This window comes from Haemaphysalis longicornis, unplaced genomic scaffold (assembly GCF_048455015.1).
Source record: "Haemaphysalis longicornis isolate Haplotype H1 unplaced genomic scaffold, Haemaphysalis longicornis Haplotype H1 scaffold_2, whole genome shotgun sequence".
NCBI lineage: Eukaryota > Metazoa > Arthropoda > Arachnida > Ixodida > Ixodidae > Haemaphysalis > Haemaphysalis longicornis.
Genome location: NW_027526295.1, coordinates 256890662 through 256913680, shown reverse-complemented (window position 1 = coordinate 256913680; position 23019 = coordinate 256890662). Strand labels below are relative to the sequence as shown.

Below are 23019 nucleotides of genomic sequence, written 5' to 3'. Positions count from 1 at the left end.
CAGCACGTTTACCTCCTTCAGAGTAACTCTCTGCAATAATTTATAAGCTGCATTTTGTTTTTGCAACCCAGTTTGATGTTACTTTGAATTTATTCTGAACTGTAGTTACTGCGCATGGCAGAAAGTGGCGCGCGGTTGTCGCAGGCCATTATCATTGGTTTTAAGTAGAAAAGGCTGCAAATTCTTTGGTTTAACGTCCCAAAGCGACATATGGGCCATGAGAAACGCTGTAGCGGTGGGCTTCGGATTCATTTAGACCATAGAGCTGTGTCTCAACGTGCGCTGGCCACGCACGGCCGCCACGAACCGGATTTATTCCATACAGAAGTCGCACCGGTGGAAAAAACGCACCAACGAAAATTTCAGAAAAAAAACGCGACTTATACACCGGAAAATACGGTAAATGGTTGCTTGCACTCCTAACAATTTTGTCATTGCACACAATCAAAACCAGCCGAACTTGGGCGCCTCCTTATTTATACGCAGTTCGCATTTAGCTAAGTTGCTTTTAAATGGCGTTCACTGTATTGCATGTCAGGAAACTTCATGTGTCACGACCAGCAGCAATTTATATCGTACTTGTGCTGAGAATATCTCAGTTTGCTAACCACAAGTGACTGATGTCCCGGGAATGAAGCTACGAAAAAAGTTCTAAAGCATTTTTTGGAATGCATATGCAATGTGTTACCATCTTCAGCCAAGTGTGGCTGTTATCGTCACGAAACAATCTCAGAGTCTACCTCATTAAAAAGGAAAACGTGCTACATTAGAAAAGTTATAAATGAAAGTTATGAATTATGAGGGCTACATTGCGCAGCAATCCTGCTTTTGTGCCTCCCTTGATGCTCGTGTGCCCCGGTGTGAAGTGCCCCACTACCATGTTTGTCCAAACCTCTTCTCCCTCCTGTGCACTGCAGGTATGCGGTGCTGACCAAAGAGACCTTTCCCCGGTGGCGGGGTGATCCCAAGGAAGGCATCCTGCACATCCTTCGGAGTGTGAACATGGACAAAGACCAGTACCAGCTTGGCAAGACCAAAATCTTCATCAAGGCACCTGAATCGGTTGGTTGGGTGTTGCTTTCTTGACACCCTTTCTTTTCGTTTTGTCGTTACCCTTTTGCGGTCATGGACTCCTATCCACTTTACAACAGTTATACTCAGAAACTATTTCGGTGGTTTTGGACACCACAATGAGAAACAAGAATTGTGCATGAATAACTCTGGGGACCTTATTTTTAGTTTGTCTTGACGTGGCAGAGTTCTTCGGTGATGTTTTGGCAGTGTGTAGGGTTATCGAAAGCATTCCCCTGGATAAGTCCTGTATTTCGACTGCCTGTGTTGCAATAAAGAAAACAATCTCCTCATTAGCTTCTTTTCGTTGTTGCTGTAGACAGCACAGCACTTGTGGCTTTGACCAAGGATCTTGTTAATTTTTCAAAGCCTAGATGTTCACAGGAGCCTTGTTTGTTGGTCCAAGCCATCTCATCGCCAACTATCTGTTCAATCCAGATGCAATATGCAGTGCTCTTTCAGTCCAGATTGGAGGCTCTTGTTATCTTGGGTTCACGACAGTAAACAGAAGAGGCGCAAAGATCAGAGAAGTGTCCATGTAGACCTGCTGGTTATTCACATGTGGTCACATGTCACTGTTGCTTTATCTCCCAAGTTGTAGTCCTTATGGCTTCTGCCCGTCCAGTCAAACTCCTATCTTCACCATCTTATGGAGGAACAAAGTTATCTCCCTTGCGAAAACAATTTTCACTTTTGCTAAATGCACAATCTCCCTTGCTAAAACAATTGTCACTTTTGCTAAAACTGTGAGAACATGTCCCTCTTGTAACAGAATGCTAATGGTGAGAACATAGCCATGATTTCCTGGTGATAGTGCCGAATGTGGCACTCAGGTGTGTAGTGGCCTCAAAGCCCCCCTAAAATGGCCTCTGACAGGAAAAAAAAAAGCCCTAAAAACAGGAGTTTCTTGCTTCCCAAAGAACTGGCAACTTATGGGTTCAGTTTTATGGATTACGGATGTATTTTTATTGTGAGCAGTATGCTCACAATGAAAATAAAAAGGCATTGAGAAAGCTGCTAAAGATACTGCCCTACTGCTGATTAAAACTATGGCTTTTCAACATCAGGAGGGCCCAACGACTTCACGGAGTCACCAGCCAAGCTACTTGCACCAAGGAGGGAAAATTTATGTCATGATTGTTCCTCTGTTTAGAAATATCACTTGCACTTGTGCTCACAAAATACTTGGGGTCCGAACTAAGTTGCATCATGCCTTAAGTATAAGTATGGAAGTGCCGAAGCGACGTCTCTTGAGATCAGGAACATTTGCTTGTAACAGTTAACAACACGTGACTTTTTAAATATTCTGCCTGATAAATCAAATTGTTGCAATGAAATAGTAGCTTTTCTTTTCGGAGGCAATTCTTTTCCACTTGCCAAATTCTGGAACTCCTGCTGAGAAACTGGCCAGAAACAACAGTTAGTGTAAAAGGTTAGTGACCTTAGGAGTGGTGTAGCTAGAACGCACTTCATACGAGGTAGTTCTGTAATTTGCCATTGTTGAAAAACAAGTTTGTGTGCGTGTGCGCACCTGCACGAGCCAGTAGGGGAGTGAGGCTTTTTAACTATAGGGGCTGCATATTACAACGCTGCCTGTAAACGTGCGCACTACATGTCACTAGCCTCTGCATATTGAAGTGTTCCAAAATGAATTTAGCAAGCAACCTGAAGCCCAGAATAAGTGCAGAGGCGTCCCAGTCATATATTTTTGCTGCCTGGCCCACCAGATTCTTCACCAGTACCTTCTCTAGTGTCGTTCTCACACAAACTTGACTTTCTCCAGCAGAAATCAAACGGAACACCGTCTATACACAAGTTTGTACATGATGACTGAAGGGTATAGGCATGTGGAGTGCAGGAATGGTGACTGCAAACAAAGAAATATGCACCAAGCGGGACGACATTCCATGTTCAGCAAAACAGCACGGCTCTACAGAAGGCCCTGACTTTGCTGATTTGGTCTTTGTGATGCAGCTGTTCCTGCTGGAAGAAGTGCGGGAGCGGCGGTACGACCATCATGCCAGAGTCATCCAGAAGGCGTTCAAGAAGTACTTCGCCAGGCGGCAGTACCTCAAGCAGAAGCAGAAAGGTAGGGGGGCTGTCTATAATATGGAGTCGTAGTTCTCGGGGAAGGCACCCTTTTATCCACCAGATAGTTACACTTCGGTTAAAACCATAGGTCGGCAAAACAGAAAGAACTCACTCAAACTCAATCACAATTTTTTTCATTCACGCTGTACTCAATCAAACTCAGACTCAAAAAGCTCGTCTGTTCACAAAATCACTCGTACTCACTTATCAAATACTCATTTGTAATCATGCTCACTATTCGTATTCGTACTCAATCTGTACTCATGAGTACTCACTCTGTACACATGAATACTCAATCTGTACTCATGAGTACTCAATCTTCTGTACTCATGAGTACTACTCATTCTACACACGATCTTCTGCGCTCATGAGTACTGCTCATTCTGCACTCATGAGTACTCAAATCTGTACTCATGAGTATTCAGTATGTATTACTCACGAATAATTAGAAGGGGGGGACAAATAATCGATATAGAATACAACATTGCACACTCTTTGAAAGGTTGAAGAAAACTTCCCGCGGTGGCTCAGTGGCTAAGGCGTTGCGCTGCTGAGCACGAGGTCGCGGGTTCGATTCCCGGCCGCGGCGGCCGCTTTTCTGATGGAGGCGAAAAGCAAAAACGCCCGTGTGTTCGAGATTTCGGCGCACGTTAAAGATCCCCAGGTGGTCAAAATTAATCCGGAGCCCTCCACTACGGCGCGCCTCATCGCCTGCGTTGCGTCGGCGCGTTAAACCCCACAATCAATCAATACTCACGAATAATCAACTTATCTGCCCTGTTAGCTAGGTCGTATCGAATGGAAGAATAAATGGAAAAAAAATAAAATGTTTAATTGATTAGAAAAACGCAGGTTACATATATATCAGGACAGAGGAAGCAAACGTCTGACGCGGTGCACTGTCGTAGGGCGACTTACTGCGCGAAGGCACGTACATGTGAGAGAGCGAAACGGAACGTAAGCACTCGCGTTGCGTCTGGCGTCTATTCTTGTTTCAGGAATAAAACAATGAAGTCTAGGCCAGGTCGGGCTCAGGGGAGCTCGGGACTTGTCGGTGCGGCGGTGGCCGTAAACTGCGGTTTTGTGCGTGTCTTCGGGTGGCAGCTTTTGTCGTCCGTTTTCGTTTCCGGGTGCGCTGATACTCTCGTAATCTTGCTCCAAATCTGAATTGTGCCTGCCCGCAGGCACAATGAAATGTTCACGTAGATTGACGTCCGTTCATATCCAGATCACTGTCCGCTTATTCACAGATGCTCGATGCTGGCGTTTGTTTTTTATTGTTCTGGATACTAGAAACTTCGTTAAGAGGGTGTTCGTCTCGTTGAGTTTTGGTGAATTTCAAATCTGCTTGATTTTATTGTGTGTGTGCCGTGAGATTGCCTTCGTCAGACCTGAACTTGACAGTGTTTACAGCGTTGTGTTAGCCGCGCCGCTTCCGTCGGCGATTGTGTTCGTGTAGCTCGTTGCGTGCTTGATGCATGTGGGGGCGTAGACGTCCGGTTTGTCCGGTGGCGAGCTGCGTTGTGTAGGGATGGCATAGTTCGGCGCGTTAAGGACATTGATTGAATTGTCGTGTGCGTTGCGTATGTTGCGGGAGCCGTTAGGCTTTTCGTTTAGTGTGCAGTAGCGTGGCGTTTTCGTAGGGTGGCATGGCTGATCGGTCAAAGTTGTTGCGGCTTCGTGCTCGCAGTCGCGGTGGTTCTTTCGGAAGTGAAACCGTTGTGGTGGGGAAGCAGGCGGGGTTCATGCCGTCCGTTCGGTCCCACATTCCTTGGCGTCGCAAGCGTTACTTCATCGTTAGGGCGTTCGATGCCTTCGTCTGGATCGGGTTCATTTGTTTCCGTTCTTGCCGTGTCCGTGTCGTCGCTCAAGCCCTCGTCTTTTGCCCGTTGTTTCGAGAATGCTATAATCGCTATTTCTCCCATACAAGCAGGCTCCGTTCGTCCCGAGTCCGCTTGCTCGCGGTTGCGTCCTCTTGTACGAAATGGTGTTTGTCGTGTGAGTCTCGGTCGGAGCGTGGGTGCCGGGGATCTTGTTCGTTCTAGCTCAACATGCCGCGTGCGCTGGCCGTGTCGTTGCTCGTTGACGGACCTACCTGCACGAGTGTTATGTCGTTCGTCCGCTGGACATCGGGCTGGAGCAGCAGGTGTGGAGAGCTCGTACGTTCCGGTAGGGTTGAGCTGCGTGCGCTGGGTCTATTGTTGCTTGTGGCCAGGTGATTTCTGCGGTTGTAACATTCGCTGGCCAAGTCCAAATAGCAGCAATGGGAGCGGAGGATGTCGCGAATAGTAGTTTCCACCGTGTGTGCTGGCTTGGTGGCGTTCCGTGCGCTGTGCATTTCGTTCGCCGTGGTCAGCTCCACTGGTCCAAGTTGGATGTCGTTCGTCGCCTCTGGTGCGTTTCGTGCGCTGTGCGTCTCGTTTTATCTAGGATACTCCCCTATAATTGGTGTGCGGTTGTTCGCCACGTATGGTGCATTTCGACCGCCGTGCGTCTTGTTCTCTTGTCGTGGCCATATCCACCAATCCGGATGTGATGTCGTTGGTTGCGTCTCAGTGGCTAAGGCGTTGCGCTGCTGAGCACGAGGTCGCGGGTTCGATTCCCGGCCGCGGCGGCCGCTTTTCTGATGAAGGCGAAAAGCAAAAACGCCCGTGTGTACGAGATTTCGGCGCACGTTAAAGATCCCCAGGTGGTCAAAATTAATCCGGAGCCCTTCACTACGGCGCGCCTCATCGCCTGCGTTGCGTCGGCGCGTTAAACCCTACAATCAATCAATCGTTGGTTGCGTGGACCGGTGCCGGGACAGCACGAGCGAAAAATGTACGTACTGGCTCCGTTGCGTTCCGTGCTCTCAGCATTCCGTTTGTGTACGTCTGTACCGGAATAGCGGGTGCCCAGAACATGGTGCCTTCTGGCTCGTGCACGCTGCGTACGTTGCGTGTCTCGTTGCTCGTTGCTGGAATGACCTGCGCGTGGGCAATGTAGCTCGTGGGCGATGTAGCAGAGCAACGTGTGTTCGTTATCTTGCCAGAAATGCACTGACCTTCGATGCGTTTCCGTAATTATGGCGATTACCTGGGAGAGGTCCGGTGAGCACGCAATAACAATTTTGCATGTTTAACTAATTATGCTTAACTAATGTTTAACTAATTATGCGAGGCTAAACAAAATATGCGAGGCTAAGCAAGGCGTCGCACGCGTTCAACTGGATATTATGATGTCCGATTCACAACTCACAAACGTGCTTAGGTGTACTCGGATATTTTATTTCCATTGGTGGGGCAAATTCCACCGCCGCGCCTGTACGGTGGGGCTATATGCTCTCTTGTAAATGGCACTACACGAGACCATATTACTAGCGAACCTGAGCAAAATGTTTCAAAACGGGAACCTAATAAAACCATATGGGCGCACGTACATCAGCCAAATTGTCGCTTGAATACGCACAGCGGAATGGTGCGGACAATTTCGGTGAGACAAACGTTACAAACCACGTAGTCGGTTTGACGCGAGTTACGTAAATTAACTGCGACTGTTGAAATGAGCGGTTCGGCTCACGAAATGACTACACAGCGTGACATGCGTCTACGGAAACGTCTGAAGACCGAAAAAGAGGGACTTCAGTACGCCTAGTGCGTGCATTGTTAGCAGCCTCCACCGCCTCTCCCCTAAAACAACTGGAAGGGAGCAAGTGCAATGAAGCTGCCATGCGTTCACAGGCCGCGTCAACAAAAATAACTGCGGCAGTCAACAAGTGCCATAGCAGAAGAGCAACTGCGGACGCGTTTCCCGCCGGGCCCTCACCCCCTCGTTTTTCCCTCTTCACCGTGACCCCTTTGAGAGCGACCGCCGAGAAACGCTTACAGCGCCAAACAGAGACCGGGAAAGGGAGGAGGTGCAGTTTTCGTTGTCTAATTTTGCCATCCTTGACTGTTAAGCTGCACAGCGGCACCGCTAAATGTTTGCGACTCGTGCACGCGCGTCCGGACTCGAGCTCGTGATAAAACTTGTTTGCACTACTGTACTCACGAGTGCATATACTCAAGAGTGCAAGCACTCGCAAAACCAGTATTCATGAGTATCGTACTCATGAGTACTGTGTACTCACGAGTACTGTGTATTATGAGTACTCGTACTCATTAGTACTGTGTACTCACGAGTACTGTGTATTCGTGAGTACTCGTACTCATTAGTACTCATACTCATGAATACTGTACTCTTGAGTACTCATAATCACGAGTAGTGTACTCATGAGCACTGTACTCACGAGTAGTGGACTTACCCCTGTACTCACTCGTCATCACACTCAACTTTTTTTTTCTGGGTGTGTACTCAATCATCATCATACTCACTCATGAGTTTGAGTACAAATGAGTGTACTCACGAGTGAGTACGCCGACCTATGGTTAAAACTACCACTGCCTTTTCCTTTTTGGGGGTGTAGGAAGGGTAATTTAACTAACGGAAAGCTGTATTCCCTCAAATGCATAGTACTGTGAACACCAAGCATCACCGTATTTTTGGTATGCCATTTGTCTGGTTTTTATAGACTTTTAGTGTCGGATGTAGGCTGTTATTCAAAATCTGTAATTCAGTGTGAGCCAAATGTCGTAATAATTTGTATGTCTTGAGTAACACTGTGCTCCCCTGAGGATTTGTGCAATAGCACCATCTGAACTTGGTAACAAAACTCTTATTACGTACAGCAACGAACAGTTACAAGCAGGGTTGTTACAGTTCTACAAGATGTCTTGTATATACCAGGCGCAGTACCCATGCGATACTACACATAGTAAACAAATCTGAATTGTCATTCCCATGTTCTTTGCTCGCTATGCGTTCTGGTCCATTTCTATGAAAAATAAGTTGGAAATTCCACTAAGATATAGGCATCGTGCTTGCACCAAAGCTTGTCAAGTTTTTTTGTTATGTGCTCCCATAAAGTTTAAGTGAAAATAGTAATTGAAAAATACAATTTATTGATTAACCACACTCTGACTATCCTTGATGTGTGTAGTGTGGAAAAACGTGCCAGCTGCGGAATTGGGAAGAAGTGCTTATATGAAAGAAAACACTTCAGTAGTTTTGAAAGGAGCAAAATGAATAGGGCATCATTGCCCATATCCTGCACTTAAGAGTGCCTGCATTGTTATGTTTAGGGTTGTTCGTTTTCGGGTTTGGTATTTTTTAAAAATCGGGAGATAAAAATCGGGTGATATTTTTGAAACTGCTAATCGGGGAGAAATCGGGGTATTTACAAAAACATTCCCAAATTCGGGTTTTTTTGGGTTAAATCTACAGATATACTAAGTAACACACTCAAGTTTATTTTATCAGAGGTATCACGAGCTTCCCAACTCTGACGCGTTAAAATTTGTGTTTTGTTTTTCAAGCTGGCAATCGGGTGTTTGTAGCGAATACTCCCGAAATTTGGTGTTTGTTTGGAAATTAATTTGCAATGATGACACTAAAGAGCATTGGTAACTTCTAAAAAATGAAGCATTTTACTCGCGAAAAGCTGGTCATAGATTTTTGCATATCTTCGTTTACATGCATTATCATCTGCATGTACAACAGGTCGTTCTTCGTTTGAGACCTATCCGATCGTTGAGTGTATTTTAACTGGGAGAAAGTTTGCTCGTCATCACTGCTTCCATTAGCTAGGCACAAGAATATCGCCGCAGCAATTACCAGCCTGGGGTAGGGGGGTTAGAGTCATACCAACATTAAGTGAGTTCGAAACCTGTGTTTGTGGGGCTTGCTCCCCGGAAGTACTGGTTGAGAACGGTGGATGATCAGCGCACGATTGTGCAGATGGCCACTTTGAAAAAATCCTTTTGGAGAGGAATCAAGTTTTACGTGATTCTCCCAAAACATGTTCGGGGTGTAAAAATCGGGTACAATCGGGTTTTGCCAGGAAAAAAAACAACCCTAGTTGCACCTGTAAAATTGCTCTGTCTTCAATGCTGTGCCTTTGTTAGTTGCTGTTAAACTGTTTTCCCCCTTTTCCGCCTTGCCTGGTGTTGGAACACAGCGGCGGACATCCTGCAGGGACGCAAGGAGCGCCGCCGCCACAGCCTGAACCGCAACTTTGTGGGTGACTACATTGGCCTCGACCACCACCCGGAGCTCAAGGTTCTGGTGGGCAAGCGAGAACGGGTGGAGTTCGCCGAGACCGTGCTCAAGTACGACAGACGCTTCAAGGTGCGTGTGTTTGCTAGGTGACCATTGGCCACCACTCTAGAGTGCCCGCGAAGGATAGGTCTTGTGGCACTTCATGTCACCCTAAGTACATCCCAGCACTTGATGCAAGTTAGCAGAGGGTATTCTACAGTAAGTGGCCGTAGCACTTATGGCCCTGTTGCTTTGCAGCCTGTGAAGCGGGATCTCATCCTGACCCCCAAGTCGCTGTTCCTGATTGGCCGAGAAAAGGTAGGAAGGCCATTTGTGGCATCCTTTTTCAGCTTCCCGAGCATATTTTGTTTGCTTTGCTAAATTTTTTTTTACTTCATCTGCGTAGGTATCTTGAAGCTCAAGCTTCGCCCTGTTGCTAGTAGAACATTCCTGCACGGACTAAGATAAAGAGGAGCGCCGGCTGTGGCCCAGAAAAAATCATTTGCGCGGGCCGATGACGTCCCCGCGCCGCCGGCCGCCCAGCTTTCACTTTACTCTCTTCCTCTGTCGTACCCCTCTCGTCGTTGTGCCTTTGTACGTTGCTCTCCCTTTGGTCGCTCTCCCCAGCGGCTTGTTTCCTTCCGCCACAACGTCTGTCTTCTAACATGTCAAACTGCGCGTGCTATTGAGACGCGCGTGGTGCTGCGGAGCCGTGATAGGGAAGTATTTCTCGAAGCGTTCCCCAGCGTGCCCAGCCGTGGTTGTTTCGGAAATACTGTCAACTAATCTTAACTTACGAAAAGAGCAGCTGTTCATGCAGTTCAAATAGTTAAGGTGATTTAAAACGTATCGTTGCCTTCTGAAGCACCTAGTGCCAATCATCATTGTTCGAGCAGCACTCCGCATTTTAACTGCCTTCTACAGCAAAAGACAAGTTGCTTTCGACCACTTGGATGTAGTTCTCAGGAGCGATGTGCACTATACAGTAGTGTGGTGCGCACTACGCATAATGCAACGTGCACTGTCGTATGCAGTTCCAAAAAGAGAAGAAAAGAAGCTCGGCGCTACACCCCTGTGCAACACGAGCAGAGATACTGAAGCAATTCGGCATGTCAGCTCACTGGTTAGCATTCATACCGAGCTTGAGCCAGTAAGTATAGTTTACAAATGGCGAAAAAGCAGTAAGCAAATTGCTGGTTGTCAACTAGTCGCTGGTTTTTTTTTTCAACTAGTTGGCTTCTGTCGGCTTTCGTGATAAATGTAGAACTAACCGAATTTGTATTCACCAATTTACGGGACGTATTCCCATTCGTGGCATGCAGTGCGCAAAAGGTAGCGTTTCTGCAGTGGCCAGATGTCTGTATGTGGTTTCTACATTTTGTTTTCCCGCCCTGCAAAGCAGTCCTTGCAGTATCTTCACCAAATGACAACTTCATTCCGTGAGCTAGTGGTTACCCAGGCAGGGCTGTCGAACATGCTTATCAATCCGTGCGAAGGAAGCGCACAACGGATGCGAATCTGTGCCAAAGCCAAAACAGGCCCAAAACAAGCATCGCTGAAGCAGACGACAAAGCTGGTGGAATAGTTCCGTCACGCCCGCCTCGCTGAGCAGGCTTCGATGCACGGGGAATGCCGGTTAACAGCGCCCATTCTCCGTGCCATCTACACTGTGCTCCGCGAGAGAGGGACATTAAGGGCCCGTCAGAGAGAGCGAAGTCGGTGGTGCTCCTCTTTATCTTACTCCGTGCATTCCTGTATAAATATGCTTGACTTTGTTCTCTTCTGGTGTGGTGTATAATGCTTCTTCACATTCCCACTGGCTCAAAAACTTGAAGTAAACCGCATTTCATTTGGTCACTTTGTAGTAATTTATGAGAGCATCGTGAGAGCATCAACGAAGTTAGGTTTCTAAAAAGAGCTAATTGTAGAAATGCATCCCACATTTTATTCAATATTGCACAAAAGTGCCCCGTAACTGTTGTTAAATTCCCATTTTTTTATGTATGCGTTTGTTTCAACAAAATGGAGTATCATTTGAGCTCAAAGGGCAATCATTAGAGTCCATGGCTTAGAACAGGCTGATAGGACACAGGTGGTAGGGTTCGTACAGACATCTTAACATCTGACTGCTGGACATGGGTGAACTGCCTCTGGACCAAGCTCCGAGTCTTGCTCATTTGGGTACACGAATAGGTATCACCAAAAGGTCTTTGTTCCTTGCTTTCCCAACTGCTTTTAAGTTGAAAACAGCCAAATAGCAGCCTCTGTTGACATTTCCCAGGTGAAGAAAGGCAATGACAAGGGCAAGATTAAGGAGGTCATCAAGCGCAAGATTGACCTGGAGAACATCTTTCAAGTGACCACAAGGTGAGAACTCTACATGCAGGATTGGCTACTGGGCTGGGTACATCTTTAATTTCATACAGTGCTGCCTAAATGCATATATGGTTTGGCAAGAAAGATCCCTTGTGTCATGGTACGATCAAATACTGCTTTGGAGCAATAATTTTGTGGCAGAGGGAAAGAAAATGGCAGTAATTTTGCTCTTGTTAGAGACACACTTTTCATAAACACATGCCAGTGGTGAAATTGGGTCATGGTCTATGCAGTGTTTCACATGATGCTAAAGTGAAGCCATCCACTACAATGTGCCTCACAGCAAAGGTGTAGCTTCAATGTGTTGAGCCAAAATAGGCTTGCTTTGTACTCCTGACAGCCGTAAATATTTCACGGGTTACGACGGTGGGTCCCCTCAAAGGCTAGAATACAGAATGCCTGTGATGATTGAGCATTTCATGCATGTGGCATGCAGGCTTCTCTTTCTTTCTTTTTTGTTTTCCCCTCGCAGCAATGCAAAGAACGCGTAGGCTATTCTAGTGGGTATGCCAGAAAAAGATTTGCTACTGAAGCCTTTGCTGTATCAGGTGGTTCTATTTGTACTCTTTTTACCTTCTGTGGTTTTTGTGTTAACAAACGTGGAACCACTTTAGAAGCAGCTGTTATATCATACTTATTTCCAAAAATTCCAGCTTTAACTAGTGTGCGGGGCAAAGTTTTCTGTGTCGCAGTTTTTTGAACCAGTAACAACCTTTTTTTGTTGTGTGTGTGATTGCAACAAAGGAATCGTTAAATAAGAGATTTACATATTTGGGAAAAATGAATTGAAATCATCCCTGTATAATCTATCTTTACCCCAGATGGCGTCAGAAAAAAAGCTTTCAATAAGTAGTCTTAAGCTTTAGCAAGCCTGGTTTGTTGCCTTTTCACCTCTTTGTAGCACGCGCCAAGATGACTTTGTTGTGCTCCAAGTGAAGAACGAGTACGACAGCTTCATTGAGTGCGTCTTCAAGACTGAATTCCTGTACATGCTCGACAAGAAGGTCCGGGAGAAGTGCCAGCGGCCTCTGAACCTGCAGTTTTCTGACCGGTAACGCCCTTCCTCTTATGCCGCTGCTGCTGTTCCTTTCTTTCCCCTTCACCTTGCCACGTAGTTCACTTGTTACCAAAGCTTTATCAAGGTGCAACATTCAAACAAAACAACTAACCGCAATTGCGTAGCAGAAAAACAGCCTGCAGACTGGACAGCAGAGGTGAAGAGGCAGCAGGTAGGGCAGGTGTTTCTTTTTGTTGTTGTTGCTCCTTGTCTGTCGTCCTGTGTGTGTGCTGTCTTTAACCAGTCACTATGTGCCATTCTTGCCCACTTTATCAGTACTCAAAGCACGGTGCTTTGTTTTGCAGTAAATGAGGGAATTGTGGCAACAGTCAGTCAGGCTGGCCAGGTGGAATTTGGACCTTTGCTTACAGGGCCTTCCCCAAGAACTCTTACAAACCACAGGCATTCAGTATGCATCGAACCCGCCGCGGTGGCTCAGTGGCTAAGGCGTTGCGCTGCTGAGCACGAGGTCGCGGGTTCGTTTCCCGGCTGCGGCGGCCGCTTTTCTGATGGAGGCGAAAAGCGAAAACGCCCGTGTGTACGAGATTTCGGCGCACGATAAAGATCCCCAGGTGGTCAAAATTAATCCGGAGGCGCGCCGTAGTGGAGGGCTCCGGATTAATCGCCTGCGTTGCGTCGGCGTGTTAAACCCCACAATCAATCAAATCAATCAATCAGTATGCATCGAAGTGTGTTCGTTCCCATTGATGGTTATCAAGCATGGAAAGCTAAAGTCTAACAGTTCCTGCCGTACGTGAAGTAGAAAAGGAAGATTAAAATGGGCTTGCTTTTTAAAGACGATAGTCTTTCTTGGGCTACTTAAACGCAGAAATTTTGGTCTGTCCGTCTCTCTGTGACCCGATTCAGCCACCCAGCCAAAGTGAAATGGAAGCTGTGCAATAGTCTTATATACCCACAGACAAATCTAAACGTCTAAGTCCGATGTCAGTGTTCATGCATGTCAACATTGTTGAACAAGAACAAGACGTTATGCAAATATAAGGCAGAAAATCAATACATAAGTGATAGTTGCAGTGTTCTTTTATTAAAAAAACTCATGGATGCTTGGTTTTTGCGATAGCAAATGAAATACTACATCAATGACAAAAAAACTGTTGCCTGCTGTTGCCCACGCCACCTCCTGGCATCATTTAAAAAATCTAATGGCAATAGCAACGAAAGGTTCCACTAGATGGGATCCACATTCCGCTTCGAACACTCATGCAGTAGGCCATTGTGGTTTTTAGTAGGGTGCCTCAATTCATGCGCGTCTCCGCCGTACAGCAGTGCTGGCATCGAGACACCCGACTTGGAGCAGTAGAAGGCAGTAAATTTAAATTGACTTGAGCAAACCTCTAGCGTGTTATCTTGGGAGGAACGACACGGCAAAGGAACAGCATGAGAGGTGAGCGGGAAAGAGAAGGCAGGCCTTTACTTGGCAGGGGTTCCAGTCGACTATGGTCTTTCGGCGACATTTGCTACGAAAGGAGCAGATACGCGGCCATTTTTTCTCCCCGACTTGAAGTTCCAAGTAGCATGTGGATACATAAGCTTTGGAATGAAATTGATTTTTTGCGATTAGATTAATTTTTGTACTTGCAAATTAGGTGTGCAAATGGTGACACGTGGCAAGCAAGGACTACGACGTGCAATACAGGGCCGTCCAGCAAGTGTTGGAGGCTCTCGAGCGTCAGCGGCCGAAAGCACTGTCCCCTCGGGGGCTGGGTGCGTGTAGGTAGTCGATGCCGAGGGACCGACTGACACGACGTTAGGCAGCGTCAATTTTGCCGGACAATAAAGATGTTTTATCTCTCTCTCTCTCTGCCGCCATCGCTTATTATCACAGCTTGTGTATTTTAGAAGATTATTGGTATTGTTTGCGCATAAAATGGATGAGCAAGCAATGCCGCCTTGAGGACAGCAGCTTGGAAATAAGAGTGTGGTCGGTTGCGTGATGCCAGGTGTTGTGTGGTTTCTGTGCAGGCTTGAGTTCCGGGTGAAGAAGGAGGGCCTCTTTGGTGGTGGCTCCATCAAGCAGGTGAACGTCTGCCAGGGGCAGGGGGACGAAGCCGTCCTCAACGTGTCTGGGGGCGCCCTCACCATCAGCATTGGGCCCGGCCTGCCGAAAAACTCAAGTGAGCTGCTTGCCTTGTCCCAACCTGATCCTTACCTAGTTGAAAGGGGCTCCGAATTTGTTTCTGCAGTGTGTTTTACAGTGCGAAGGGGATGTGCATTTGTGCTATCTCTGTGATGGTCAATGCAGACAGCTCAACTGGAATGGACTTCCCGCAAAATTAAGCGCCTGATGACACAGAAACAGCGCATGTCACTGAGTGTCAGCCAGCATGTTAGGGTATGATAAGCCTGCCTCAAGTAGTATAAAAAAAATTCCCCCGCACCTCCCCGAGGGGGATTGTGAGGATGCAGAAATGCTCGTTCGCCGCCTTCATTGAAGTGATCGAGCCGACTCCAATCGACCCGAACGTTGATGGCGCGATACAGCGGGGTGTGTTCCAGGTGCTTGAGCCAAGCCAGGATGTTGCCGCGCTTCACCAACCCGCGCTTGTACGTTGCCGGACTCATCAGCCTCCGCCTTGATGTGAACGTCGAACGCAACGTCCTCGGGTACCATGCGAGGAAGGCACCGCACAACCTTCGATACGTCGATGGGCACGTTCACCGCCTGTCCCTTGATTCCAAACTGCCCGTTGCCTCGAGTCAGCCGCCTGATGCTCATGAAGGGGAGTCGAGGCGCGATGAGCCGCTCTTCGACCGGGTTCAGATCGGGAAGATGCGCCGGCCGAGGAGGATAACGGTAGCCAAAACTCACGCAGCCCTCCTCTTCGCAGCTTTGTCTTCTTCTCCTTCTTCTTCTTCAGCGGTTCCCCTACGGGAGGATGACGATGGTGGTTGAACGCGAAGCTATCTCGTGATGGATTGTTTGGTTGGCCAATCCCTAGGGGCATCATGCCACAATCATCATCAGACGCGCTGCGCACGCCGGCCAAGGGACGCACGACAACCCCCGACTATAATGCATTTCTGCATAAAAGAGAAGGCTTCCTCTTGTAGTCGGCCAGTGTATAGATAGTAGACAAGAGAACAGGCAAGGGGAAACCTGGCACTATATAACAGCTTTATTGGGGTGTGCTAGTTTCTTGAACTACAGTACAATTTCAATCTAGGAAGTGAATTGAGATTCTATTGTGTAAACAAGCAAAGTATCCACCTTACATTTGGAGCAAGCACCATTGCTGTCCAACTTAGTTTCCTATACATGGTGCCAGAACAACCTTTGTCGGAAAAGTCATACAAAATCCTAATGAAGCTAATCCTAATCCTAATATCAATGCAAAAACATAAATTGGAAAGGCACAATAACAGTGCAGCATTCATTTCAGTCTCAAAAGGTTGCGTTTGGGTAACCAGATTTGTTGCATAAAAGCAGCTACTGGCAGGCAATACAGCCAGCTCAAAGGTTACTGACTTTGTTGTAAATTTTTCTGGTTAATGCCTGGACACAGCTTAAAGTCATTGCCATATTGTATTGTGTCAATGCTACCAGCATAAAACTTTGTCCACAGTACAATTACCTTTTGTTTTTTTGTTTTTTAATCAAGTGTTCTAGTTCCGCATTTTTTACATTCTTCTCCCCTAGTAAGGCCACCTTTTTGTAATGTGGTGTGCTTCATAAAAAGCAAGTTGCCATGGCAATTCTTATTTGTTTTACTCTGCGGCATTATAAAACCACTTTTGCTCTTCTGGCTTTGAGCAGCTGCTGTAGCCGTGAACTTGGCTCGCAAATCCTCCCTCGGATCATCAAGTGTAGCTGTGATGATGTCGGGGTTCGGGTGTCATGAACGAGACGACGCACACTCGACTGCCAAAGATAGAGAAGCAACACGAAGTTCTAGCAAACGGGAGAACAACATTTATCGACAGACCAACAGGAGACAGAAAAACTACACACCGAAAAACTGATGCCTACGGTACTAGTCATGTTAGTCCTAGGAGTAATTAGAGTTACCAGCTAAACAAGTGTCTCCATAAGAAGGATAAGAACGTGCTCAAAGAGAATTGTTCCTCGTAGAGCTTTCGGCGGTCAGGCGTCGACTTTCTAGAAGTGATGTGAGCCGACGGCGATGTCGTCGCAGGTGTCGTAGACACAAGGGGGCAATGGTGCCGTATCGCCACTGCCTTGATTGGCCGGAGAAATAGACGACCAGACACCTTGGCAGGAATGGGACACCAAAGAGGTCGCATGAGCCAAGGCTCTCGGGCGCACCGCACAGGTACTTCGGTATGTGGGAGGAGCAGGTGGTCCGCCCGACGACGTGGCGGGCCCCGCAGGAGAGAACTATGGCCAGGCTACCCGGCGCAAAGCTCAAGTGCCCGGAAATGGACGGGTGTTCGGCCCTACGGTGCGGACCTCACTGTGCCAGCTGAGCTGGCGATGTCCCAGCACTGCTGCATGGTCGTCGCCCTCGGATGAATGTCGCCTGTATGAGGGCACCCGAACTCCAGCCAGTCTTGCGACCGACCCCTCTCCAACGTCTTCCTCTTCTTGCCCGCACTTGATTACTGGTTTTTCTGATTACTGGTTGTTCTGGTTTTTCCGTTAACTCCTTCGCCTTCTTCACTGTTTCCTGGCATCTCACTACAGTAGCGTGCAAGGGATCCGCTCTGGTATCGATCTAGCCCTCCCTGGTGTCTATTGCAGAGCCGTCAGAGCGTTCGGCACTATCAGGCCAACGGCCCGCGAAGGGCACCAACCCTTCTCCATGGAGTCAGCAGCAGCAGCAGCAGCAGCCCAGTGGGAACAGGCCCAGAGATCAGCATGGCCGTGGCAACAGAGCCCCCAGCTCTGGTGGGGCTGCCAGGGCCCCGCATGTTGGCGCACTTTCGGCCGCCATTGGTGCGAGAGGTTAGTGTCCACTGTGGTAGGAGTCAATACCGCTCACTGACGAACTGTGCTCCACCTATATGCACAATGCGTTGCGGTCGCGAAATATTTCTCACTTTCTAATGTTCGATTTCATTCAAAGCCCCTCGAACAGGTTTTATAATTCGATAATGTACACAAACCTGGTGCTTGGTGGGACTACGAACTGTGGGGTTTTGTTGCCGACATCTACCACAGCCTGCTTATGGAAACTGCATTTAGTGAGGGCTTTCAATCCTATTAACCAACAAAATGGGGTGACCAGCAATGTACGAGAGCTGTTGCAAAGAAGCAGTAGTCTGCAACTGTGCAAAAGCATTCATGAGAAATGTGGTTCCTACACAAGTTGCCGTAAGACTGCGGTATAGGTTTGCTGTTATTATTATTACCGCAGATAACAAGAGCGGACTTCTGAGTCATAACTGCTCACTGATGTGTTATCTTTTTTGTTTTTTACAATAGGCAAGCTCTGGCCTTTTGCATATTCCTTGAGTTTGCATAGAACATGTCATTATTGGCCCGACATAAGAGCGTAGAGGTCCCAGACTAACTTTCGAATGAACAACATGGTTTGCTATGCCAGCCATATTCGATCTATTCAGTCTAATAGCAAAACATATAATCACGCCTCTGTAGTAATCGTGCCACTCTGCAAAGGGCTGTATGCACAGCAAAAGGGGTTGTGATATTGTGAGTTTAATAATAGCTAAGCCTCTGCTGCCGTCATACCTCGGATCTGCTCTTCTGCATTTTCTAGTGGCTGCAGGAGCAAGTGCACTGAGGCATGCTCCCAACCTCCCCCGGACAAGCCACAGCCAGCAGAGCAGGAGGACGTCCACCGAAGGGAACGGGACATCGGACTACATGAGGCCACCCGAGGCTGGTGTGTCAGGGTGAGTGGCACGGGCTTGCCTGATGGGGTTGCGTTTGTTCCCCACTGTTTGTGGAGGCTGAATTGCCGGGTTTTCTGGGGACTTATTCACTGGCCTCCATCTGTCTTCATGGTTGTTGAAAAAGACAGATCCGTGTTGTTATCTTGGGCCTTGTTAAAGTGAAGCTTTTGGCCTCTCACTGGTGTCATCTATAGTCCACCAAAATGCACTGCAGTAGAGCCAACTTGGTCTGACATGATGATGATAGTAAAGTAAGGAAAGAAAAATTAAAACCCTTCCTGTGGTCTGGATCGAACCTCGGCCCCTCGTGTTATGAAGCAGACGTCTATCTGATTGCACCATTCCGACACGGACGAAGAAGTTTAGATTTGGAGAGGGGTGCATGGACCTGCAGAATTAAACAGAAAATGCACCCCTGTGTCTAACGACGACGATGGTTGAACGCTAGGGAAAGCCATGGAATGCCCATACCAGTAAAGCACTAGAGACTGTAGTACAAGTGCAGTGCAGTAAACCATCCTGATAAGAAATACATTATGTGTATGGTAAGGTGGTGTGATGCATGTATGCTCACTTCTGGGTTGGTTCATTTGGTGTTGGATTTGATTTTAGAAAGCTTCATGTTCCCCCATCTTTGTCCTTTCTACACTGAGGCAGTGGGGTGTTTTCTTTTTACTTTTTTTTTAAGCATTGCTGAGGTCGGGACAATGAAATAATGTTTTTATTTTATGATGGCCATCATGGGTTAAAAGGATGCATCAGAACCACCCCAATAAAAATAAAAGGAACAAAGAAACGGCAATTTGAACGGCCCGCCAGGATCAAACAAATGGACGAGCGCCGCACCTAAGCACCGAGGCATCGTGGCCAAATATGGTAGCGCACTGGTCAGGCAATCGGAGAACGCCGCGCAGGAGGCAAGTGGCGTGATGACCAAATATGGGCACGAAAAGGCAAGGAGCCAATTAGAGTGTGCCGCGATCAAGCCCAGAGGGGCTAAAAGCGGGTCCCACAAGGAGAAGGGGGGAAGCAAGAAACCAAGAGACAGAGAGAGCACATGAGGTTCAAGGAACGAGCCAGGGTGACGCAGACAGGCCACCGGCTATACCTACCAAGCCTGGGCGGGAGCGGGCCAACTTTGCATCGGCTGCGGCATCCTAGGCACACCATGAACCTGTGTCTTTGTGGCCCCAGCGGCGGCGGTCGGGCACCTGCAGTCAACATCCACGCACCATCGACCCTTGCTTTGATGGCCCCGAAACGCTACGTTCGGGCCGAGATCTACCTGGGACCACCAGCGGCAGAGGCTGCCAAAGTTGGCATTGATCCCTCGGTGCTTTGGCGCAGCGTTCATTCGTTGGTTCGATCCTGGCGCACCGTTCAAATTGCCGGGTTCTTTTTTTCCTCCTCCTTCTTCTTCTTCTTCTTGGGGGGTTTTGATGCATTCCCTCTCTGAGGGTGTTTGACACATGACAATGTCTTTTGTTTTGAAGCATGATGTTGAGTCAGTCTTACCCAGGTACAAGGTAGGAACACTGACGCCCTCACCTGAGCACACAAGATTTCCTTTCGCATGTTCACTCTCCCAGGTAACACTAGACTACAATAAGCATTTGCACTTCGTAACGCACAGTTTTATGTTACTGTAATCAATGCTCTGTCACACTGCAGGACAAACAGTGGACCACAAGCCAGAGTCGAGGAAAACTGACAGATTTGGCAATTTAACACGTTGAAGCTACGCCTGAGCCTTGAGGCACACTGTAGTAGAGGGCTGTGGAGTAATTTGGGTCACTAGCTTAAATTATGCCTAACAAATGCCGAACGTTTAATTTCAGCCACTTGCCTAACATGTTGAGATCTTCTTGTTTTTTGTTTTTAACCGTCACCAGGAGAATGTTTGTGTCTGCACCTAAGCTTCCTTTTTATCATGTGCCCGACCTATCCTCCCTCGTAGGGAAAAACGCAAGAACTCTCGAAAGATGAGGCCAGTTCCTGGTGGTGGGAAGCCAAAGCCACCGAGCCGGCCAAAACCCGCTATCCCCACCTGCAAGGCCCTGTATGCATACGAGCCTCAGGACACGGATGAGTTGGGAATATCTGAAGGCGACACCATTGAAATCCTCAAGGAAGGTGAGTGCGAATCACACAGCCAGTAAGCTAGCCTTTGGGAATGCCTGCTAAACATAAGTGCTGTGTAGATTTAGGCTAACAGTTGCCAAGTGAAAGACGTGAAAGATTAAAAAAAAAAAAATGGAGGCCGCAACAAGTGCAAGTAAAGTTTGAAAAACGGTTGGAAAGTACTGCGTATACATGGTGAAAACAGCACAAGGAAAGATGGAGACAGAGATAGGGTAAACACAAACACGGCGCTGGTTTGTGTTTACCGAGATGGGGTAAACACAAACACGGCGCTGGTTTGTGTTTACCCCATCTCTGTGTTTGTCTTTCCTTGTGTTGTTTTCACCATGAACATACACCAACTTTCCCAGTTCGCCGCACTCGTACTGCACATAGTTAAAGGTGGCAGAACAAAAGAGCATATTTACATGTGAGACCTCCTTAAATTGCACTATTTGGTTGCCACCCACTCTAACGGGATAAATATAGCATTCTGGGTGCGTTGGTACTCCATAATTGCACCAAATAATTTCACAGAAAAGGGGGGACACGTATGAAGTGAGGACAGACGCACACAGCAACAGAACTCATGGTGGAAACCACCGTGTGTGAGAACCGAGCAGCTTTATAATGCTGGCATGTTCCTGAATATGGAGTCTCCCATTTTCTGCTCTCGCTGTTCGAAGACCTACACCTTGTAGCCATTGCGTGCAGCAAATGTCTCACTGGCTGTTGTTGCACTTGGCAAGACGTGTCATAATCTATCTTCAGTACCTTTAATTCCCTTCACCAGCACAAAAATTTATTGCCACTGTGCATGCACAACCCAAATTGCTCCCTGCTTCTGTATCTAGGCCCAAACAATAGAAGTTACTGGTGATGACAGTGCCACTCACAAAGCCTAGTGCCACTCACAGTGCCACTCACAAAGCCTAGTATAGTGTGCACATAAGGCTTGCATGCAGTTATGAATATGAATAAGTCTCACCATGGAGATTTAGAACTTTGTAAAGATTTTAGAACTTTGTAGTTCTTCTAGCATATGAAATTCCCTTTAAGCAATCCAATCAGTCTTCACTTTTTGTATGTGTGTGTGTATGTCGACAGTATCAGTGCAGACATGAAAAATGTAGTTTATGAATTGTTTTTGGTAGTGGGAATCATGAACCACTGACAGAACTCCATTTTATTTGGTAATACAGTTTTGTAAGAGGGAATCGCAAATCACTGGATCACAACTCCATTGTGTTTGGTAATGGACCTGTATGTACAAGTTTTCCGCGTGTTACCAAGTCTAAGAGGATAAAAAAAAAAATCCGGCATTATTTGTAGATTTTGCGTCACCTGAAATTGAAAACAACATCTTTTTCTTTAATTGTGAAAAACTTGAAAACTGGCTGTTGCTAGAAGAATTTCAAGAGTCGTCTACCGAGACACATAAAAAAAAAAGTGCTGCGGGCACTTCATTTCGGCAATATTGCGAGGCAGCCAACTGCCATCTTTTGCCGTGCTATATGGTTGTTGCACAGTTTGTGGTGACTCCTCCTCACAGGCTCATTGGCCTTGCCCATGCTGTCTAGTGTCCTAATTGCAGCATTGGTTGATATTTGCAGACCAGTCTGGGTGGTGGCTGGGACGACTGAGGGGCAAAGAGGGGCTCTTTCCCGCAAACTACGTGGAGCGAATCTGAGCCCACCTCATCACCTCAGGAGGCAGCAGATGCTGGAAGGTCTCCAGGGCTGTCCTCTGCTCAAGTTCTTCTACTGTTGGCCCAAGAACCAGTGCAAACATTTGCATTTTAAGTAGGCTCAAGACATGTTCCTTTTTATTATTTTTTTTTAACGATGATGGGTCAGAAGACTTAGCCCTTTATGCTGATACAAAGTTCCAGTGCACTGTTACATGAAGCGGTGTGTCTTTGACAGAGTATGCTTAATGTAAGCAGGTTTTGTGAAAGCCTTTTGTAGTAATATTGAGCTGTGCAGGTTACGATCAAGCATGCCTTCCTTGTATTTTATTTCTAAAAACTGCATTAAAGTTTTCCTTTTTGTGTGTGCGGTCATCTGTGTGTCTGTGTTGTACGATAACTGCATGTTTGCATTTGTTTGTCTTTACCACTAACTAGTTACTTTTCAGTCCAAACTGCACTATTTACTATAATGGGGTGACTGTGGAAAGTTGCGTCATATTTGTGTATAGAAAACAAAAGCGACACAATGATAAAGCCAATTCATTGTCCAAACAACCGTCAGAGGAACTAGAAACAAACATTAGAATGCCTCAAGTGCCCCCCGTCAACTGTGCACCAGTAGTGTGTCAGCAGTGCCAATAATGGTTTGCTCCACAACTAATGT

The 23019-nt window shown here is 47.1% G+C and overlaps 1 protein-coding gene across 1 annotated transcript in view; it reads left to right on the top strand.

The window, feature by feature from the left end:
- The window catches only part of LOC144170465 (unconventional myosin-Ie-like), a 324760-nt gene extending 302033 nt beyond the window's left edge, over positions 1 to 22727 (top strand). The window contains exons 18-28 of the mRNA XM_077700290.1: positions 918 to 1062; positions 3046 to 3160; positions 9197 to 9366; positions 9535 to 9594; positions 11558 to 11643; positions 12554 to 12703; positions 14693 to 14844; positions 17430 to 17633; positions 18409 to 18544; positions 20502 to 20677; positions 22279 to 22727. Of these exons, the coding sequence (XP_077556416.1) occupies positions 918 to 1062; positions 3046 to 3160; positions 9197 to 9366; positions 9535 to 9594; positions 11558 to 11643; positions 12554 to 12703; positions 14693 to 14844; positions 17430 to 17633; positions 18409 to 18544; positions 20502 to 20677; positions 22279 to 22355 (1471 nt within the window). The 3' untranslated portion in view covers positions 22356 to 22727. The remainder of the gene's footprint in view (positions 1 to 917; positions 1063 to 3045; positions 3161 to 9196; positions 9367 to 9534; positions 9595 to 11557; positions 11644 to 12553; positions 12704 to 14692; positions 14845 to 17429; positions 17634 to 18408; positions 18545 to 20501; positions 20678 to 22278) is intronic.
- The last annotated feature ends 292 nt before the right edge of the window (positions 22728 to 23019 follow it).